General features: G+C 48.9%; 1 protein-coding gene across 2 annotated transcripts in view; it reads right to left on the reverse strand.

Annotated features, from left to right (window-relative positions):
• The window catches only part of G6PC3 (glucose-6-phosphatase catalytic subunit 3), a 48,018-nt gene extending 25,556 nt beyond the window's left edge, over nucleotides 1-22,462 (reverse strand). The window contains exons 1-3 of one of the 2 annotated variants that reach the window (XM_085892244.1): nucleotides 22,058-22,462; nucleotides 19,521-19,627; nucleotides 18,227-18,287 (exon numbers count right to left, since the gene is read on the reverse strand). In XM_085892244.1, coding sequence (XP_085748370.1) covers nucleotides 18,227-18,287; nucleotides 19,521-19,627; nucleotides 22,058-22,073 — 184 coding nt within the window. In that variant the 5' untranslated portion in view covers nucleotides 22,074-22,462. The remainder of the gene's footprint in view (nucleotides 1-18,226; nucleotides 18,288-19,520; nucleotides 19,628-22,057) is intronic. The other variant, XM_085892243.1, reaches the window with a different exon arrangement.
• Nucleotides 22,463-22,709: the final 247 nt, after the last annotated feature.

Genomic DNA, 22,709 nt, shown 5'->3' on the forward strand with positions numbered 1-22,709 from the left:
TATATATATATATATATATATATATATATATATATATATATATATATATATATATATATCATAAATCGTAATACCCACTCCTCCGAGAGTGAAATATGGTGTCATTACCCACTTCCTTAGGCAGGGATCAGTGGTTAAACCACTTGTTGCAAGTCATCTCCCCAAATTGGCCCAGCTATTTTCAATTCTATAAACTATAATGATCAGACGTACACACATACAGATAATTCCTTTATTTTAACGAGGTGAAGGGCCCATCTATGACAGGCATCTGAGTACTATTCTTCTCAAACAGCTCATATATTAACCATGTTCTGTGATAAAGTTGCATTATTAGTCCCCTACCGGTTTCAATGGAGATGACTACAGGTTTGCTCTCTGTCTGTCCATCCCACCTGTGTTTTTTTTAGACTTTTTTCCCCAAGACCCTTTAACATATTAAAATGAAACTTGGTACATGCCTACGTGGCTTTATTATGATAAGTTACAGAACAAGTTCAAGTTTCAGGGTGTTTTGTCAATTTTTCACAGAGTTTTGCCCTTTTTAGACTTAAACAAGGACAAATGTGTCCAAGAGCCACGTCCTAAAGGTTTTGTCTTCACCAGAAGAAGAACAAGAAGAGGAAGAAGAATTAAAAAAAAAAAAACAACAGCAACTTCCGATATTTCGTCACGTGCCGTCACGTCACGTCCGTCATGGACGATCTTCGTTCATGACAAGAAAATAGTGTATTTACGAAATTACAATATCTTAAATGGAATAATCTTTAAAGAGTAACGTGAACTTTTTGAAACTTAAAAGCAAATGTCCGAATATATTTAAAAGTTCATGATAGACGCTCTCAAAAGGCACCCTCAATGCGAGGATGTGTGGGGCGCGGTAATTTGGTCACAGGAAATTTGGTCACGGTATTATTATTATTTATTATTATTCACTGCATTTAAGGCCAGTAAGGCCCAAGAGCAGTAATAAACATTTTCATTTCATGGCCAGCGAATCTTGTTGGCATAATGATGTATTGACCAAGTTTACTGACTACTATAATGGAATAGATTCTGTCTCTCTCAACTTTTAAATTCCGATTCCATTATAGTAGTCAGTAAACTTGGTCAATACGTCATTATGCCAACAAGATTCGCCGCCATGAAATGAAAATGTTTATTACCGCTCTTGGGCCTTACTGGCCTTAAATGCAGTGAATAATAAATAACAATAATAATATTTATTACTGCTCTTGGGCATTACTGGCTTTAAATGCAGTGAATAATAAATAATAATACCGTGACCAAATTACCTTGTGACCGAATTACCGTGACCGTTTTACCATGACCAAATTACCTACATTTGGATGTGTACAGGTGTTTAGTATTTAAGGAGATCCGGATCCTGTATATAAAAGAGCTGAGTCCAAAAGGTTTTGGAGGAAGAAGAGGAGGAAGAGGAGGAGGAAGAGGAGGAAGAAGAAGAGGAAGAGGAAGAAGAAGAAGAGGAAGAAGAAGAGGTAGAAGATGAAGAAGGAAGAAGGAAGAAGGAAAAAGGAAGAAGAGGGAGAAGAAGGAAGAAGAGGGAGAAGAAGGAAGAAGAGGGAGAAGAAGAAGAAGAAGGAAGAAGGAAAAAGGAAGAAGAGGGAGAAGAAGGAAGAAGAGGGAGAAGAAGGAAGAAGAGGGAGAAGAAGAAGAAGAAGGAAGAAGAGGGAGAAGAAGAAGAAGAAGGAAGAAGAAGGAGGAAGAAGAAGAAGGAAGAAAGAAGAAGAAGGAAGAAGGAAAAGGAGAAGAAGAAGAAGAGAAGAATAAGAAGAAGAACGCCGAGCTCTCTTGGAGCAGCGTCGCTGCTAAAAAAAAAATCACATATTACACATGGGACAGTGTTCAGCTGCCCTGACTCCGCCCACTGCTTTACACCCATTGGCTGGACAGCTGGCCTGACTCCACCCCAAGAAAATCATGCACCGCCATTGCATGAAGCAGCACAGATTGGCACGCCTCAGGCCTTGGACCTGGGTGTTAGTCTATGGCTCAGTGCAATTAGAATGATCCCAGGTATATAACCACAATGTATTACATACACACATAAGCCATGTGCATGTTTTTGCTTCATGTATGTACATCGAGTTTTTTAATTATTATTATTTTTGGCAATGAATGCACCATTATACACCGCTCAAATAAAGGGATGTGTTTACTGGTGCGAAAAGTCTGACTGAAACCAAAATTACACACAAAAACCTTCATTTATTTCACTTTTGTGTGACGAGCATAATTAAAAGGGTGTCAGTGAAAGGCCTACATTTCTGCACACTCGCCTCTGTCTCACCAAAGTTTGAATCCTGATCCAGCTAGGAACTGTCACCCCGGTCGCACGCATGTTTTTGCTTCATGTATGTATATCACGTGATTTAAAATATCACATCAGTAGGGGTACATGTATTGTAAAGCAATTCTTGCTCTTGTTTAATTCGTTTCAAATTAAATTATTTTGTGTGCACATATTGTTACGAATCTGGAACCCATCGCACACAACAGACAGAGTCCTTAAAGATCAGTTATATCAGTAAGTATGTGTTTCTAGGTAGGGTCCCGTCCTATGTTTAATGGTGATTAATTGTACGTGTGCTGTGAATTAATTTATAGTTAGGATTTTTACAACACCGACAATGACGACAACAACGCCCATCTTCGCTTTTACAACAACACTCTGCTCGCGGCATTGTCTGCGCTCTTCGCGTGCTCGCCGGCATGCGGGCGTGTGCGGAATTCCATGCCCCAGGCGGTGTGGATTTCGCACCAAATCTGGTCACAAAGCGTTTCGCTCTGGCTGCGCACCAAATAAGGGTATGCGTCATTTTCCGCCCAATGGGCGACGCGCGGACCAGAGCCGGGGCGGTCCTTTGCAAGAAGGCGGAGCCGTGACACGCCGTCCACCCAATGAGAGCAGGAGACAAGGGAGCGAACCCGCCCCGAAAAAGCGACGGAATTCATTAATGATTGCGTCCCGTCTGCTCGAGTGCGCTTCTGTCTGGGTCTGCGGCGGACTGCATCCCGCGCATCCGAGGAGTCTCGTCTGGCACATTACTACACGCGGACGACCATCCCATCACGGAAGATCACCTCGCCTCGCCTCCTCTGGGTTCGGCTGCCCTGGTCCGTTCTTTGGCGAACTGGTGCTCCGGGAAGGTACGGACGTCGAGCCGTGCGAACGCGACCAGGCAGCCAGCAAGTTCTCTTCCCTCAGCTGGTCTTCCCTCCGAGATGAAGGGGCAATAAAGACCTTGGGGTCCATCTCTTTCTGGGTATTTGTGTGTGCGTGTGTGTGTCCGTGGCCCTGTCTCTAAGTAGAATTGTTTAAGGAATCGCTTGTATATTTGATACCCTTTCTTTATTCGTGATAACTCTGCTCTGTGTTCCCCTCCCCGATTATTGTTGTAAATAAATTCCCCTCTTGTTGAATGTACCAGCTCGTTTCTGTGTTTCTTTCATTAGCTTGGCACGCTGTGGAGAGAGAAAGAGAAAGAGAAAGAGAAAGAGAAAGAGAAAGAGAAAGAGAAAGAGAAAGAGAAAGAGAGAGAGAGTTGTTCATTTGGTCTGGCACGGCTCTGGTAACTCCGCTCGGTTACGCCGGATCCGAGTCGTTACCTGCGACTCGGATCAGACAGAGTCGGCCGAGGGTGTGGTTCCCCGGTAGTTAGACTGCGTGGGTATTTAGGTATATTGAAATTAGGCAATTAAACCTACCCCACGCCGTCGAAGTATTGGCAACCACGGTCCTTTAAACGACCCATCGGCTCCGGAGTTATCCGGGGTGACGACCTAAATTCCGGTGTGTTTGGTGGAGCCGACTCTACTACTCCCCCTAGCAGTCGTGCTCACCAACAATACCCGGCACCACAACAATTTGTGGTCAGGAGTGCAATTCGGCCCCTCCGCCTCCGTAGAGAAATTCACGGGATTCGGATTAGGGGTGTAGGGAGCAAACCCCCCCCCTACCCCCACCCCGTTCCCCCAAATTACGAGCATTTTAAAATTTCTTTCTCAAAACGCAACATGGCAGGCCAAGATGAGCTGCAGCAGGTGGGTGTAGAGATAATTGTAGGTTTAGAGGAACCCATGGTCCAGGACAACACCGTGCAGGACACCCCCATGCAAGAACTTCCCCCGCAGCCAAACTCAGAAGGGGTATTGGGAATGGCAGGGGCGGTGTATGACACCCCCACCCCCTCCATCAAATCCCCCCCCCCCCGGTCCTAGGCAAATCGGCCTCGTCGGGACCATCTGACTTCGACCGGATTATGGAGGGAATGAAGCTATTGATGCAAAACATGGGAAAATGGATGGATGCCAAAACAGATGCAAACACGCAGGATCTGCAAAGCAAAATGGATGAGATGAGGGGTGATATGTGAACACAGTGGGGTGAGATGCAGTGCATGGGGTTGAGTCTCCAGGCAGGGCAAGGGGCAATAAGGGCGATTGCACATGTCGAAATGCGGGCCATAGGCGAGAAAATGGCGCCTGCACGTGGGGGAACAATCAAGTCAGGAGGGAGTGAAAAAAGCGTCGGGCCCGCAATGGAGATGGGTAAGGTCGGGATGACGAGCGATGCCACGATAATTGGGGGAGAGACGGAATTAACAGTGACACAAGGGGAGACGCAGGATTTAGAGATAATAATGGAGATGCAGAAATCGGAAGAGAGGAACGAATGAAAGAAAGTAAAAGACGAGCACACACACATCGAGTTAGTGGGGTACAATGGGGTTGAACTCGTGGAATGTCTCATGACCCGGTTTGAGCATCAGGTTAACCTCCCTCATGAACAGGGGGAGATGGTAAGCTCCCTCGAAGCAGATCGCGACCAGGTGGGTCTGGTTGGGCCATGCGGGGTTGAGCGGGTGAGTGATGCGAATGGGCCCATGCAGAATTTGGGGGGGGGGGGTAGAGGCTTCGGGATCCCTTGTACGGACTCCCACCCCCAGTGTGATTGTCCCGGAGTGTGTGGTAAAGCGTATAAGTGGTGCGAGTGTGTTTAAATGTGTGCCAGAAGGTAAGAATGGTGTGAGTGTCATGGCGTGCGTGATTGCATGCGAGGAATTGAAACGCGGACCGACCCAGACGGTGGACTGGTTTATTTTGGAAATCGCGCCGGCTCCACGGAACGTTGCGTCCAAGGTCCATTCCTCATTTTCGGAATGGCCTGGGCGAGCGCGACTCAAGAAGCTGGCGCGTGAAAGTCCCGCATTTCGAAAGAGACCGTCGCGTGGACCGCTAAAATGGCGAGTGTTGTTTGAATTTGGAACGGACGGATCCACATGCGAGCGCGTGTGTGAAGCTCCACGTGCTGCACGCCGCGTGTTCTGTTCGCAGAACGCGCGTAGCGGGTTCCCGGGACGATGCGCTCGTGCTGGCCTGCACGGGAAACCGCACAGGTTCGGTGTGTGAGTGACGTCACTGGGGACCTCACGGCGCAAGTTATGGGCAAGCGGCGCGCGTTGGCTCGCATGGCGGACCCCTCGAAGGCGAGTGCTGATTGTGATGCGCAGGATGACGACATGGCTGCACGTATTGCCCGACGGAAGGGACGAGCGAGTGAGCCATAGACCGCCGCCTTGGCGGTGTAACAAATAAAATAAAAAGCCTCGCTCCAAGTACACGGCCCCGGCAGGGATGTGGCAGACATTCTGCTTGGGCATAGGAGCACTAGTTAGTGGGATGGGTTTAGCTTAGTTAGACCGGCCTCATTGGCGCATGAGCCGTCCTCCATGGGGCCCGTGGACTAGTTAGTGGGAAAGTAAATTTAGATTTAGAATGGATTTGGGAGACAAGGACAGACATGGAATGTGTAGTGGGGACGTAGCTTAGCTACGTAGATGAAATGGAATGTGCATTAGAGTAAGGGACGACGAGGGAGCACGAGTTAGTTAGGGGGACGTAGTCTATGGAATGTTGGTGTGAATTGAAAAATGGGAAATATGTGATGAATGAGTATGGGTCAGTGGGCCCGAGTGTGTGAGTGGAGCGAATGTGGAATGCATGGTGCGAATGACTGAGTGGGGGGAGGAGTGAATCCCACCCAAGTGACCCCGGGGTCAGTGTAATGTTAGTCAGTGGGTTAGTTAAATTTACCAAAAGGAGGTCGTTCTGTGTTGGTGGTGTATGAAGGCACGAAACCCATTTGGAGGGGTGCAAGAGTCCATTGACCGGCTGGGAGCGTGGCTGTCGAAAGGTGAGTATTGAGTAGAGGGCACCCCAGGCACCGGACTGGTTGGCTAGAGTAGGCCGAGGGTCCAAGGGAACAGGATGGTGTAGTGGGCATGGGTGACACGCGGAACGGGACCCATAGCGCCAAAATGCCACGTGGGCATCGGAAGGGGGAAATGCCAGGAAGGGCAACCCCCCGCGTTCATAGGGAGCAGGTAGGCTCGGAGACAGCCTCAGGGCCCGGGGTGCCGTAGTTAGAGTCCGGCAGGAGGGAAATCCCTGCCAAGTGAGCCACGCTGCCCAGCCATGAAATTGTGCATGGGCACGAGTGAAAATTTGTGGGTAGGGCCCAAATTAATAATGGACACCAACAGAGGCGACGGGACTCATGGTTTTTAGAACTGATACTTTAAAGTGACAGGCGTTTTGAAAAGCTCTGGGGTAGTTTAAAGTTAATAAAGGATAGGGTAGATAGGAAACGTGGACCCCTTCGCACCATCCATCCCTTCAATCTCCATAGGCCGCTGGACTCACTGTGGAGAAGATAGCTGAATTATGTGGGAGGCTATTCTGAGGCTTCGTTGGGCCTTAAGACAGGACACTAGTCTCTCCCTTATTCCCCTCAGGAAGGAACTTAGGGGTTGGGAGTAGATGGACAGGATAAGTTAGCCAGACAAAGAGAGTTGGGGGGCTAGGGAGACGAAATTATAGAGAAAAATAAATAATAATAATAATAAAAATAATAATAATAAATAAAATAAAAAGGGGCTAAATTTTGTGTTTGTTGTTGCAAACGAAGGGAGTGGGTATGGACAGAGACAGGCAAAAGCGATAGGTTGTGGAGAGACAGTAGGGTAGGTCCGAGCCCGTTTTCGGAGCGGCCGGCACCACCGCACTCCCTGCACAGAACCTCACGGACCATACCAGAGGCTGGCCAGCTTCATATGCCAGCCTGTTGTGCTACAGTTGCTGGTCCGCATCTGCCTTGCCATGCCTTTGTTGCCTGCCTTTGTCATGACTCCATGCCTGCTGCCCCTGTTTGCATTGCCCCATGTCACGATCCATCCATCCATGTGCGCCAGGACCATCCAGCAAGCATTCGCCAAGACTGCCCTGCAGGCAGCCGCATACGGGGATTGCATTTGAGCAGCCCGTGCGTTCATTTGTTTTTGCATCCGTCCATTCACTGAGCCAGAGACTGCATTGAGAAGCCTGGCCACCTCTTCTGCATAAAGGCCACTTCAAATGGCCTGTGGGACATTGCATGGCCTGCCGTGTTAGGGGGAGTTGCCTCCAGCAGCTGGGGTATGAAAGGAACGAAGAAGAAGGTTCACTAAAACAAACACAAGGGGGACCTTTTGAGCAGGCCCTGAGGACGACTGACCTTCAGCTACTGTGCACTCACCCACACAAAACTGGCAACATTGCTGTGCCTTTATCGCACAGATGACAGGTCCTGGGCCATGGTTAGTGTAAATATTAGTTAAGATTGTAAATAAGTTTAACCCACCTGTGTGTCTGTCTTAGCGCTGGCAATTTTAGTTAAGTCGTCTGTACGAGTCTGATAGTTCGTTACGCAGTGCACTAGGTTATTTATTTTTGGGACACGTATAAAAAAATGTCGCACTCAGGGATCTGAAGGTAAATCATACGAGGGGAAAACTTACACATGCTGGTCACACGAAATTTCAACGACTCGGGACAAGTCTGTAAAAAGGGGAGGTGGTAGTGTTACGAATCTGGAACCCATCGCACACAACAGCCAGAGTCCTTATAGATCAGTTATATCGGTAAGTATGTGTTTCTCGGTCGGGTCCCATCCTATGTTTAATGGGTGATTAATTGTACGTGCGCTGTGAATTAATTTATAGTTCGGATTTTTACATCACCAACAACAACACTCTGCTCGCCGCATTGTCCGTGCTCTTCGCGCGCTCGCAGGTATGCGGCCATGTGCGGAATTCCATGCCCCAGGCGGTGTGAATTTCACACCAAATATGGTCACACGAAGCGTTTCGCTCTGGCTGCATGCCAAATAAGGGTATGCGTCATTTTCCGCCCAATGGGTGACGCGCGGACCAGAGCTGGGGCGGTCCTTTGCAAGAAGGCGGAGCCGCGACACACCGTCCACCCAATGAGAGCAGGCGACGAGGGAGCGGACCCGCCCCGAAAAAGCGACGGAATTCATTAATGATTGCGTCCCGTCTGCTCGAGCGTGCTTCTGTCTGCGTCTGCGGCGGACTGCATCCCGCGCATCCGAGGCATCTCGTCTGATGCATTACTACAAGCGGACGACCATCCCAGCACGGGAGATCACCTCGTTTCGCCTCCTCTGGGTTCGGCTGCCCTGGTCCGTTCTTTTGCGACTGGTGCTCCGGGAATGTGCGGACGTCGAGCCGCACGAACGCGGTCAGGTAGCCAGCACGTTCTCTTCCCTCAGCTCGTCTTCCCTCTGAGCTGAAGGGGCAATAAAGACCTCAAGGTCCATCTCTTTCTGGGTATTTGTGTGTCCGTGGGCCCTGTCTCTAAGTATAATTGTTTAAGGAATTGCTTGTACATTTCATACCCTTTCTTTATTCGTGATAACTCTGCTCTGTGTTCCCCTCCCCGATTATTGTTGTAAATAAATTCCCCTCTTGTTGAATGTACCAGCTCGTTTCTGTGTTTCTTTCATTGGCTTGGCACGCTGTGTATTGAGAGATAGCGAGGGTAAATTGTTCATTTGGTCCGGTGCAGCTCTGGTAACTCCGCTCGGTTACGCCGGATCCGAGTCGTTACCTGCGACTCTGATCGGACAGAGTCGGTCGAGGGCGTGGGTCCCCGGTAGTTAGACTACGTGGGTATTTAGGTATATTGAAATTAGGTAATTAACCCTACCCCACGCCGTCGAAGTATTGGCGACCTCGGTCCTTTAAGTTTAAGTGACCCGTCGGCTCTGGAGTTATCCGGGGTCATGACCTAAATTCCGGTGTGTTCGGCGGACCTGACTCTGCTGCTCCCCCTAACGGTCGTGCTCGCCACCGATACCCGGCACCACAACAATATATCTTTACAATTCAACTCTCGCATAAGTTTTCCCACCCACTTCTGGGCGAGCACCCACACCACCAGAGGAAGCTATTTCAGCAGCATACATACATACATACTGTTATGTTTGTGGGGGTAGATGGAGAAATTTCATAGGAAAGATAGGAGTTTACAGAGTAGCTTGGTCCGTGGACGTGTCGGAGACATCTCATGTAAATGAAGTAGGGAAACTGTGAGCTTAAGTGTTACATATCACCGCACGGCGGGTGGTGCTATGTTAATTAGGTAGGGTTGAAGCATAATTTCTCCCAGTATGTATTTGCCCCCTGCGACCTTCTCCTATGTTTTTGCTTTTCAAGACAGGCGATAAAAAGGGATCACATCCTTAAAACAACAACAACCTAACTGCAAGTCCAAGCAGGCAAGAAACCCTGTTTCCAGGGGTGACAACTGGCAAACCACACCCCCGGAGTGGATGATTGATGGGTGTGACGACAGAGTTAGGAGGAGAGGCTCGCGTTGTGCGACAAGAAGGCAGTCGGGACAAGAGGTTCGGAGCGGGACAGAAGTGAGAGAAACAGGATCAGTGGTTGAAAGAAGGGCATTGCGGCTGGCTTCCCCTCGACATGGTGAAGAAGACTGCACAATTCTTGTGTTCGTGCTGAGTCGAATCGGCTCGCGTGGTGTTGCAAGATGCTGGCCACTGACTGTTAGCTGGATCGTGTGAGACCAACCTCGATGCCTCGTGTTGTGCCATCAGGGAAAGAGACAGCACCATTTTTTTTGCAAAGCAGCGCCGTCAGCAAGTGCGATTGACGAAAGAAGTTTCACGGCGGTTTCTGAACCTTCATAGTGAGTATCACCACCCGAATGTTTTCCCACCCAGGCAGTGGTGGCTGACGCCATTTTGGGCGCATTTTCCCATGCAGTAACGAAGCCGTTTGTTGAACATCAAGCTACAGGAACTCATCTCTGGGCACACAGCTAAGTGCCAGGTTAAAGAAGAGATTTTTTTTTTTTTTTTTTTTGTATACCTTGGTCGAGGCTCGTATGAGAGCTAACACACAACTCACAGCAAGGAGGCATGAGACAAGAGGGGTGGGAGTGGAAGGGACAAAACATTGGGGAACAGACACAGGTGAACTGTGGAAGGGAGAGGGATGGGGATGGGACGGGGAACATGGCGAGGAGAAGATGGACATTACAGGGACTTTCAGGAAGGAAAGCAAGAGAATTGAAGGAAGTGGGCTTGGGTGGATTATCGGGGGTAGAAATGATCGAGGATTTGGATGGGGGAAGATAAGAGGTGGTGGTGAACAGCTGTTTTGAAAGCCTGGAGGGAAGAATGGGAAAGAATAGAGTGAGGAAGTTTATTCCAAAGGCGGGAAAAAAGAGGAATGAAAGAGTGAAGATGAGCAGTGATTCGTGATTTTGGTAGTTTTACCAGAAGGGGGTTGTTGGCGGACCTTGAGCGCCCTGTGGAAATGTGGTTGGGACAAATCGCAGAGAGAGCAGGGGGGCAAGGCTGGAGAGGAGTCGGTAGAAGACAGAAAGACCACCGACCAACCTGCGGTGATTGAGTGAGAGGCCCAAAGACTCAGCTTCATTGCGGGAGATGCCAATGATCTTAAAAGCCCTGGTTTCGACAGCGTGAAGTCGAGAAAGGTGGGAGGCAGGAGCACCAGCCCAGAGGGGAGAGCAGTACTCCATCAGGCTACGGACAAAAGCTTTGTAAGTAGTCAGGAGCTCAAGAGGGCCGAGGAAGGACTTTGCACGACGGAGGATTCCCAGTCGGCGACTGGCTTTTGAGGCAAGGTTGGAAATGTGACTTTCCCAGGAAAGGTCATGGCAGATAGTGAGACCTAGAAGCTTGAAAGAAAAGACTTCTTCCAGAGGATTGTTGAGAAAGTGGATGGGGGGGTTTTGTAAACGGTCCTTTCGAAGAGACATAGTGAGAGTGTGAGATTTGTGTGGATTGAAAGACATGTTCCACGTGTTGGACCAGTTTGTGATTTTATCCAGATCTGCAGTGAGCAAAGAAGCTGCTGCTTGCCGGTCTGAGGGATGACAGATGGTACGGCAGAGGGTGGAGTCGTCGGCAAAGAGAAATAGAGGATTTTCCAGAGAGTCCGAGAGATCATTGATGAAAACCAGAAAAAGAACAGGGCCCAGAACGCTACCTTGAGGAACTCCAGCCTGCACAGGAAGAGGGGATGAAAGAACTCCGTTTAGGGCCACACGTTGACTGCGACAGGAGAGGAAGTCTGCGAGCCATGAGTGGAGATGGCCTTGAATACCATGGGAAGAGAGTTTGGTGAGTAGGGCAGGGTGCCAGACTGTGTCAAAAGCACGTGATATGTCCAGGGATACGGCTCGGATTTCCTGTCTGGCATTGAGGACCTCCATCCATTGATGGGAGAGCAGTAGCAGCATATCCAGGGTAGAGTGACCTGGTCTGAAACCAAATTGATGATTGGAAATCAAGCCATTGGAGAAGAGGAAGGATTTCATGTCTGAAGCAATGATGGATTCCATAACCTTGCTGATGATTGGGAGAAGGCTGATTGATCTGTAGTTACAGGGATCTGTTTTTGCACCTTTTTTATGCAGGGCAGTGATGTTAGCAGATTTCCAAGCAGATGGCAGATGACCTTGGGAAAATGAGAGGGTGAATAGAACAGAGAGAGGGTGAGCAAGAGCAGAAGAGCAGGCTTTGAGGACACGTGGGCTGATGCCGTCTGGACCGGTTGCAGAATCTGACTCGAGGTTTGAAAGCAAGCTCTCCACCTTGTCAGGAGAAAAGGATACAGAGTCCAGGGACAGTTGGGTGCGACTGGGTAAAGTGGGTAGAGATAGTGATGGGTTTGGGACACAAGATTTAGCTGCAAACACCGAGTTTAGACATTCAGCTTTATCACGTGTGGAATCAGCAGTGCGGCCATTTGAGGTCAGGGAGGGGATGGAGGGGGAACATACACCAGAAACAGATTTGATTAAACGCCACCAGGATTTTGAGGAGGGAGAGAGGTTTGAGAGTTCAGACTTGAGATGAGAAAGATGTTGTTTTCTGGCTCTCCTGAGGGTAGATACACACTTGTTCCGAGCTTTGTGGAAAGAACTGAGATTGCCCTCAGTTGGGTTTGCTTTCCATGAGGCAAAGGCAAGTTGTTTCAGGACAACTGCCTCACCACAAGCTTCAGTAAACCAAGGGCGGGAGGAAGGGTAAGACAACTGAACACGAGAGGGGATAAATCTGTGCATGAGGGAGAGCAAGTTTCTTTGAAAGAATTCCCAGGATGAGTTGATGTTTGAGAAAGTAGTGATAGGAGACCAGTCTGTAAGTTTGATGGCTGCTCGGAGACCCTGCCAGTCGGCTTGAGTGAAATGCCAGACTCGACGGCGGTGAGGTGGTTCTCTGATGACAGCCAGAGAGATGTCCACTTTAACAAGGACGTGGTCAGAAGAACCAATTGGAGCGAAGGAAGAGCAGCAGATATTGTCAGGGAAATTTGTCAAAATCAGATCCAGAAGAGATGGAGTACCATTGGTTGAGATCCGGGTCGGGAAGTTGACCGATTGAGTCAGTCCCAATGAGTCACAGAAAGCTTTTGCTGATGTCCCATGGCAGGTGAGAGAGGTACCCACACCTAGCCAACTGGCGTGATGACAATTGAAGTCGCCACATAAGAGGAAGAGAGAGTTTGGATGAGAAGATAGAAGATGGTCCATGTTTTCGGAGAGTGAGGTGTAGATGGAGTCATCACTGTTCGGTGGACGGTACAGTACACATATAAACATGAGGTGGGAGTGGAGGGGAAGCCGAAGCCAGAGGTATTCCTTGGGGTGTGGGGGAGTGAGAGCAGTGCAGGGAGAGTGAGGAATAGAGTCTTTGATGAAGAGAGCAACACCTCCACCAGGACGAGGCTCAGGTCTGTCATACCGTAAGAGGGAGTAGCCAGGGAGAGATACTTGGGAGTCAGACACGTCTTGGGAGAGGAAAGTTTCTGTTAGGCAGATAATGTCTGGTTTGTCAGTGGCAACCTGCATGGAAAGATCTGAAAGGTTTGAGCGAAGGCCCCGGATATTTGAGGTCCACACTTTTAATGAAGAGGTAGGGGAGGAGGCTTTGGGTGCAGGAGGTGGAGGGGCGGGGGAGGGTAGGACGAGGGATGAGGGGGGGGGGGAAGGAGGGTGGGTGAAGGAGGGGGGGGTATTGCAGAATAGGGAGGGGGGGGGGCGGAATGAGGAGGAAAAAAGGCTCTGTGGTGCTGGGAGAGAGGGGGGACAAGAGACAAGGAAGATGGCAGTTGAGGATTTGAGGAGGTGGAGTGAAGAGATGGAGGTGAGAGGGCAGTGGAGGGAGGCAGGTTGGTGGATGAGAGGGGGGCAACTTAGAGAAGGAAGAGTGAGGGGGATGAAAGGTGGGAGAAAGGTGAGGGGGAATTTTTGAAAGAGGTGAGAGGGAGGCTTGGAGGGAGAAGAGTGGGATGGTTGCTTTGAGAGTGAGAGTGAGGGGTGAGGGGGGTGAGTTGGCACTGAAGTTGGAAAAAAGAATGGTTGATGGAAAGCGAGCATCCATGGCAAACTGTGGTTTTTAAAAGTTTTAGGTCAGAGATGCGATTTAACACAATTCTTGATGGATGCAATGAAGGCGAATTCAGAGCATGGAGAGAAGAAGCGCTGTAATAGTTGGATTTTTTAGGCAAGGAATGAAGGAGAGGTCGAAATGAGAGCAGTCTGTTAAAATAGCAGAAGAGAAGTGCATTGTGAAACAGTAAAGAGTACCACATGTGTGAGAGAGGAAGATGAAGCATTATAAGATCGTTTTTGTTGTTAATATTAATGTATGAGAGAGTTCAACAGATTAGGTCATGGAAGTGTAAAAAAAAAAAAGAAATCGAGGAAGACGAGGAGGAAGTTAAGAGGAAGAAGAAGTAGCAGAATCGGGAGAAGGTGAGCGTGTTGTTGTTGTTGTTGTTGGGTATATATATATTTTATTTTATTTTATTTTATTTTTTTTTTGAGATAAGAAAGAGATTAGTTGGGAGAATGGGGGATGTTTGGAAAGTGGGGAGGATGAAAATTGAAGGTAATGGGGAGGATAGAAATTGAAGGTAATGGGGAGAAAAAACAAACAAAAAAAAACGATCGAACACCGAGTGGAACCGGTAGGCCTCAAACCTAGGACTAGGCCTCAAACACCAAGTAAGAACGTCGACATAAATACTCACAAAATAGCACGATTTTTGAAACAAAACCGAACTAGGAACACACATTAACATGTAGGTGAGAAAATTAAACAGTTAAAACGGGACAAATAACAACCGGAACTTAACTTTGGGAATGTCAGCAGGGAGCCCCGAAGGAGACCTCTTGCCGCTCAAAACCGGAACCGGAAGTGAGCCTGAAGTGAGCCGGAAGTGAGTGAAAAAGATATTTCTTTTATTATTCTGTCCCCTTGTCTGTATTATAGTCTGTGTGGAGACGCCTCAAAATTAGATTTAGTTTACCTCACATTCCGTTTTTATTTTTACCCTTTGAATTATTACCACTCGAAGCACCCGCTCCCTACAGGAACCGTCAAGGGGGTCATGTTATTATATTTATGCCTATTTTACTCCAAGCTCTCCCAGGATTACACACCCAAAAAATGGTTGCCATCGGTTCAGCTGTTTTTGCGGTACCTGGGAACAGACAGACAAACAGACGGTGAATTAGAGCAAGATTGTAAATATTTGATTTATTTTCATTAAATCCCATATTTATTAAAGTTGCTTCTGTTGTCTATTTGTCATGGGTTCGAGTATAAACCCGTGCTGTGCTTCCGTCTGCTACGTGCCTTTGCCGCCCTCCAATCCCGTGCGTGGCATAATCTCCCGAGAATCTCGGCTGTTCGTCTCCAAAGGAAAACTGTTTGTCTATTTGTCGTGGGTTCGAGTATAAACCCGTGCTGTGCTTCCGTCTGCTACGTGCCTTTGCCGCCCTCCTATCCCGTGCGCGGCATAATCTCCCGAGAATCTCGGCTATTCGTCTCCAAAGGAAAACTGTTTGTCTATCCATCCAGGAAGGGGCTAAACCCCATGGACACGACAATACATACATACATACATACATACATACAATAGCTGTATTATATGACGAGATATAGCTAGAAACAGCCCGCTCCTCTCGCTATGGTGACCCGCTTACAGAGGGAACCGCACCATCGTGGTGGGAGTGGGGGGGGGGGGTGATGTTTCTTTTGTGCACATTATGTGATCCTCGGTAACCCCAGCACATATGCAAGATTTGATGGAGATTAGGCCTGCCATGCTTTTTCTTAGATTTTCAGCTTTGCAGGTGGGGGAGAGAGGGGCTGTTTTTACTTACGAAATCTAAAGATTTCGTAAGTATATTGATGCCTTCCGTTTCTGTTTGTTTGTTAGTTTGTTTGTTTGTTTGTTTGTTTGTAGCCACGATAACTCGAGAACGGAAGAAGCTACCAATGTCAAATTACACCACGTGATTCAGGAGGGTGATGGCTAGTGCTGATTAGATTTTGGTAAAAATCGGTCAAAGGTCAAGGTCACAGTGAGGTCAAACATAATTCCATAAATTCATGTGGAGAAATGGAGTACTTTTGCTTCGCTCAACGTTACGAGTTCATTTTAACTTCCATTTTAATTTTGTCTTCGGTTTTTGCGATCGCTGAGGACGCTTAAAACTCGGTTGTCGAAATTCTGGTAAAAATCGGATGTTTTGGAGACGTTTTAAGATTGTATAAAAAATATTTCACTCGACGCGTCATGGGTCGTCCCATGATGCAGTGCGCTCGAGCAGACGCGTCGTTGAGTTACGTTGAGGTATAATATAATTGCGTGGAGAAATGGAGATTTTTGCTTCGGTCGACGTTACGATTTTTGATGGTTTGATACAGAATCATCGTAGAAACTTCTGGTTTGCGTCGCTACCTTCTCGAGAGACAGCTTTTATTAGACAAGGTCAGAGGTCAAGTTGACGATTTGGTAAGTACCAGTCTATGACTGCTTGTTTTGGTAGTTTGACTTCTATGCACTCCTGAACCACTGGATGGAATGAGTTGAAAGCTGGTTGCACTTGGCGATTGGGAGGGGGGGGGAGGCGGTAGGGCTTTGGGCAATAAATAAAAACAGTTCATAGTGGGTACAATAGAAAATCTGGAGCGCTGGAGGTAAGAAGTTGAAAACTGGTGATTGGACAGTACTCGGTTGGGGAGTTGGGGTGGGGTGGTCAGTGGTGTGTGGTTTTCGGGGGGTAAAAGACGATTCCTAGGCCCAGCAGTTCAAGGGGTTGGGACACCCTCATTTTCTCAATGTAAATGTATCTATAGTGCCGATCTCGGTGAGAGTGGGTATTACAAGTCATCCCGTCCGTAATTCTGGGGGATTTAACCCACTCCGTAATTCTGGGGGAATTAACCTGTCCTTAATTTTGGGTGAATTAACCTGTCCTTAATTTTGGGGATTAACCTGTCCTTAATTCAAGGGAATGAACCTGTCCTTAATTCTGGGAAATTAACCTGTCCTTAATTTTGGGGAATTAACCTGTGCAGAATTCTGGGGAATTAGCCTGTCTGTAAGGATTGGTTTTTTTGCTATTGGATGGAATTACCAGACGAGAGATATCCCTCTTTTCTCTGAGAAAGGGTTATGACCCGAAACGTCAGTTCCTCTTTGCTTCCAACAGCAGTAGTCATGTTTGAAAAACGTTCTGTGATTCCATCCATTGTACAACACTAACCTTCCTGCTCAAGATTAGTTTCCCATTGTATATTAATTAATACATCATAGTCGCATGACCTATATTTCCATATTATACGAGCTGAAGTACCCGGTGTTGCCCGGGGAAATTCAATGAAATACTCTCATGATTGAATTTGTGTTGTTAACAACAAATCATGACAACCTCACCATACGATCTTCACAAAACATATTACTTGATTGCTCATGGGGAAAACCCCAGCAGTGCATAAGCAACAAACTCACTCGAGTCCGAACATGGAGGGATTATAATAAACCTGTGCCAAGCAATCTTTTTAATAGCAGGCACAAATGTAAACACTATAATAATTAAATTTATGTTGTTGACAGCAAATCGTGACAACCTCAACATACGATCTTCACAATACTTATTACTTGATCCCTCCCGGGAAAAAAAAATGCAGGCAGTGTACAGGGCCGTCTCTCTAGAGTCAAGACAGTATCTCAAGCATTTGATAGTCTGGTACCCCCCTTTGCTCTCCAAACTCTCCGTCTATGTCATCCAAGGCAACTTTTTCTCATGGCTAAACAACTCTCAACGAAATCCTGTGATCTCCTGACTTCTCCCAGTCAGGGCTGCAGTGCCCAAAGGCAGTGTTTTGGGCCCAGTCCTATTCATAATCTTCATCATCGATCTTTCTGATTCTGGAAAATACTCTTCATCTCTTTGTTGATGACTCCACCCTCTGCCATGGCATCCTTCAGATAGGCTGGCAGCATTCTCTTCCTTCTCTGTAGACCTGGATAGAATCACGAGCTGGTCAAGTGCTTGGAATATGTCTTTTAATCCTCGCAAATCTCATGCTCATTCTGTCTTTCCGTAAGGACCATATGGCAAAACCTCCCATCTACTTCGTCAACAAACCTCTTGAAGAGGTGAAGTCCATCAACCTGTTGGGTCTCACCTACAGCCATGATCTTTCTTGTACAAACCATATATCTAAGTTGGCGTATAAAACCAGCCGCTGACTGGGCATTCCCCGGCATGCATAGACTATCCTTTTCTCCTTACAAGGCATTAATCCACAGCTTGATGGAGTACTGACCTCACCTTTGGGGTGACGCCTGTGCCTCACACCTTTCTCGGCTTGATGCCATGAAAGCCAAGGCCTTCAAAATTATTTGTATCTCCCGCAATGAAGCTGAGTCTCTGTGCCTACTTAAAACATCGCAAACAACTCCCAAATTCCAGTCTCACTGTTCACATCTACTCATTCTTCTCTTACCTGTAAAACCAACTTCCTCAGTCTCTTCAATCCTCTCCTTCACTCCAGTGCTGCAAGACAGCTGTTCACCACAATCTCAGGTAACCCCCCCCCTTTGCAAAATCATTTTCTTTTCTCCACTCATCAACCCCCCCCCCCCCCAAGTCCACCTTTTTCAGGTTTTCTCCCACTCCATCACCCTACTCTTTTATATTTTTTAATCAATTTATGTTTCTTCACCAGTTTCTCCTTTTTCCTTGTGATTGAGAGTTTGCACCTGTATCCACCTTGTTTACCTCTATCCTGCTCCCCCTCCTCTTGCTCTCATTCTTCCCAATGTCCTTTCTTCTTCTTTTGTCCTACATCCTGCTGATCATATGTCCCTCTAACCTGTTAACCAACGCCACCCTCCCCCCCCCCCCGGCCACCATTTCCATTGTCCTTTACCTCCACCACCGAAGTTGGACGGAGGTTGTGTTTTTAACCCTGTCCGTTTGTCTGTCTGTCTGTCAGCATGATATCTCAAAAAGTTATGGACGGATCCAGACGAAACTTGGTGGACAGCTTAGGTGTGTGTTGCAGGTTTGTGATGTGACAAGTTTATAGTTTAAACTATGTGACAAGGAGGAATCGATTTGATTTTCGTGAAGATCCGGATCCAGACCCAGCCTATCAGTGGGATACAAAATGTAAACTGTTCAGCCTGGTTTCTTCTCAGCCTGGACGGGAAATCAATTCAATTTTGGTGAAGATCTGGATCCGGTTCCGTCCTGTCAGTGGGATGCAAAACATAAACTGTTCAACTGAGTGCCGTTCTAGTTTCATTCCGATTTCCTGCTCTGTTCTGTGGTCTAGCTCCTCTACAAGTCTTAACTCTGCATACAAAAAGGGAGGACCAAGGTGTGGGGAGGGAGGCAGGGCACCAGGGGAAGTTAATGTCGTGCCAAAGCCTTTCTTACAAAAATCAAAATGGAAAGTTTCAGGCTCAGCTTGCCAGTGAATACATGGAGACAGGCCAAACTTATGGAAATTCTTTGATTTACTTGTGAAACTCCCAGTCTTACTTCTGCAATCTACCTATTATCATACAAGGCTTGAATTAATCAACTCTTACTTTCCTTATCCACAAATCATTTTGAGAACAGTCGTTCTTTTTAAAAAATGATCCTTTGAAAACAAAAACATTTTAAATCAGAGAACAGTATGGATCTCAACATGAAAATTTTTTTTTAATAGTACGAGGACAAGCAGTACATGACAAAGGTGGTAAAGGACAGTAATTTTGACATGGGCATGGTCATAATTGCAATCTTACCTGGACCAGTTTCACAGGTGACTGAAAACTGCTGTATCTCTGGATCTTTTTCCAAGTAAAAACCAGATTCAAAAATCCACCAGTAAGGTCTTTCACCAAAAAGAAACCTAGAAAAGTCCACATAAGCACAACGGGGAAAAAGATTTTCTTTAGCATCCTTCAATGTTGGGTAAGGCTGGGCAAGGAAATACAAATACCTTTTATTTGATACAGGATGAGGCCATTTGGACCATCATGCTTTTGCTACATCAACACCATGATCATTGAAAGAGCAAGTACGTACAGCCGAGATTCTAACGGGTTAGCATATAGGGACAGCTACAAACCATCACGCTGGCGTTTCATACGCATACACAGGTGTCAATGTGTGTGCCATGCATCAGATGGCGATTAAGCCAGTTGTTTCCTTGGTATTCACTTTCACACACGACTCGAAGGGTGGGTTCCCATGCCTCGCCTCACACCAAAGCATCCCTGCCTCACGCCGAAGGGTCCCCACGCCCCACCTCATACAGAAGCGTCGCCACACCCCGTCTCATGCAGAAGCGTCCCCACGCCCCGCCTCACGCCAAAGCATCCCCACGCCCTGCCTCACACAGAGGTGTCCCCATGCCCCGCCTCATGCAGATGCGTCCCCACCTCACGCCGAAGCGTCCCCATGCCCCGCCTCACGCCGAAGCATCCCCAAGCTCCGCCTCACGATGAAGGGTCCCCACACGCCCCCTCACACTGATGCATCCCCACCTCAGGCCGAAGCGTCCCCATGCCCCCAACTCACGCCGAAGCGTCCCCATGCCCGCCTCACGCCGAAGCTTCCCCACGCCCCGCCTCACGATGAAGGGTCCCCACACGCCCCCTCACACTGATGCATCCCCACCTCACGCCGAAGCTTTCCCACGCCCCGTCACATGCCGAACAGTCCCAACACCCTGCCTCACGCCGAAGCGTCCCCACGCCCTGCCTCACACAGAGGTGTCCCCATGCCCCGCCTCACGATGAAGGGTCCCCACACGCCCCCTCACACTGATGCATCCCCACCTCACGCCGAAGTGTCCCCATGCCCCCACCTCACGCCAAAGCGTCCCCATGCCCCGCCTCACGCCGAAGCGTCCCCACACCCCGCCTCACGCCAAAGCGTCCCCATTCCCCGCCTCACGACGAAAGATGCCCACGCCCCGCCTCACGCAGAAGCATCCACACGACCCGCCTCACGCTGAAGCCCTCCATGCCCCGTCACACGCCGAAGCGCCCCATTCCCCGCCTCACGCCGAAACATCCCTATGCCCTGTCACACGTCAAAGCGTCCCTATGCCCCGCCTCACGCCAAAGCGACCCATTCCCCATCCCCACGTCCCGCCTCATGCCGAAGCGCCTCCATGACCCGTCACACGACGAAGCGTCCCTATGCCCTGCCTCACGTCGAAGCATCCACACGACCCGCCTCGCGCCAAAGCGTCTCCACGCCCCACTTCATGCTGAAGCATCCACGCGTCCCGCCCCACAACGAACGTCCCTGCACGATAAGCATCAATGGGCTCCACCCGAGGCTGAAGCGGCCCCGCACAACGAGCGTCCCTGGACTCCAACCCACGCCGAAGCGTCTCCACACCCTGCCTCACGCCAAAGCGTCCCCACGCCCCACTTCATGCTGAAGCGTCCCCGCGTCCCGCCCGACGCCGAGCGTCCCAGAGTCCCACCCGACGCCGAGCGTCCCAGAGTCCCGCCCTACGACGAGCGTCCCCGAGTCCCGCCCGACGACGAGCGTCCCCGAGTCCCGCCCCACGACGAGCGTCCCCGAGTCCCACCCCACGACGAGCGTCGCCGAGTCCCACCCCACAACGAGCGTCCCCGCGCCCCACTTCATGCTGAAGCGTCCCCGCGTCTCGCCCGACGACGAGCGTCCCCGAGTCCCGCCCGACGACGAGCGTCCCCGAGTCCCACCCCACGACGAGCGTCCCCGAGTCCCGCCCGACGACGAGCGTCCCCGAGTCCCGCCCGACGACGAGCGTCCCCGAGTTCCACCCCACGACGAGCGTCCCCGCGTCCCGCCCCACGATGAGCGTCCCCACCTCACGTCGAAGCATTTGATTCCATCATACTATGGTATTGCAATCATTTTTTGCTCGTTTCAAGGGGGGTTCATAAGGTTAACTTGAGGGGACTGTGTACAAATACGGATTAGAAATTTTGCCCCGCACCTTTCATTGCAAGTCAAGTGAGATAATCTACACACCGACGGTCGGAAATTCGAGTCTGTACACCATACATACACAGCGTGACCGCAACATTCTCCAGAAGCCATTTCGGGCGTATTTAAATCAAGTCCTCAAAACCCTCGCAGCTTCGGATGGTTTGGCCACCTGATCCTGGGGGTTTTAACCTCGAGCCGGCTTTTAATTAAAACCTGGTTACTCTGGCAACAAGACACAGACAGACCGAGCCGAAACCCTGGGTCTGGAAACGCACTGCACCAACGAGCGACCATGGCAAGGACTTTTATTGCCGATAACAAAGTGTGTGCATCCTCAATCTTGTACCATTTGAACACCACATTGAGCCACTCGGAGATGATGGCGCAGCGGAGCACAGCGTGTCCGAGCGCTGGAGAGAAAAGGACGAGCGCGACGGGGAACACGAATCGAAAGGCGACGCGAGGGTCACCCAAGTGTGAAGCAAACACCAGGCCGTGCTCAAGGCCTCCTACGAGTGTCCCGAGTTTCTGCAGCACCGCCGCGCACGACACGCCATGGACGTACAACGCCTGCATCACACCAAGCACCACGAATTCTCTTCAGCTCTCTCGATTGGTCGTCACGGGTAACCTTGAGCTGAGGGGATTCGCACTCTTTGTCGCTTCCTTTGCTCGATTTACCAAATTATCTCTTTGACGTCACTCAGCGATCGGTTCGTCTCGCGAAACGATGTCCATTTTACGTAAATTCATCAATCGTTTGTGCGCCGACCATACAGCGCTGTGCCCGTACCATACACCGCTTTACACCTTAAACTCACACACCCAATACCTTGGTGGAATGATTAAAAAAACTATATATATATATATGAAAACACGGCGAACAAGACAAGGAGGTTTAAGACGTTGGAATGAATAATGATCTTCGTGAACTTGTTTCTGATAATTTGATGCCGTTGCGTGGATCGAGTTTCGTGGTGTACTTCGGACTTGTTCCT

Source organism: Eptatretus burgeri, chromosome 8 (assembly GCF_056783735.1).
Source record: "Eptatretus burgeri isolate ZD-2024b chromosome 8, Ebu_testis_v1, whole genome shotgun sequence".
NCBI classification, from domain to species: Eukaryota; Metazoa; Chordata; class Myxini; order Myxiniformes; family Myxinidae; genus Eptatretus; species Eptatretus burgeri.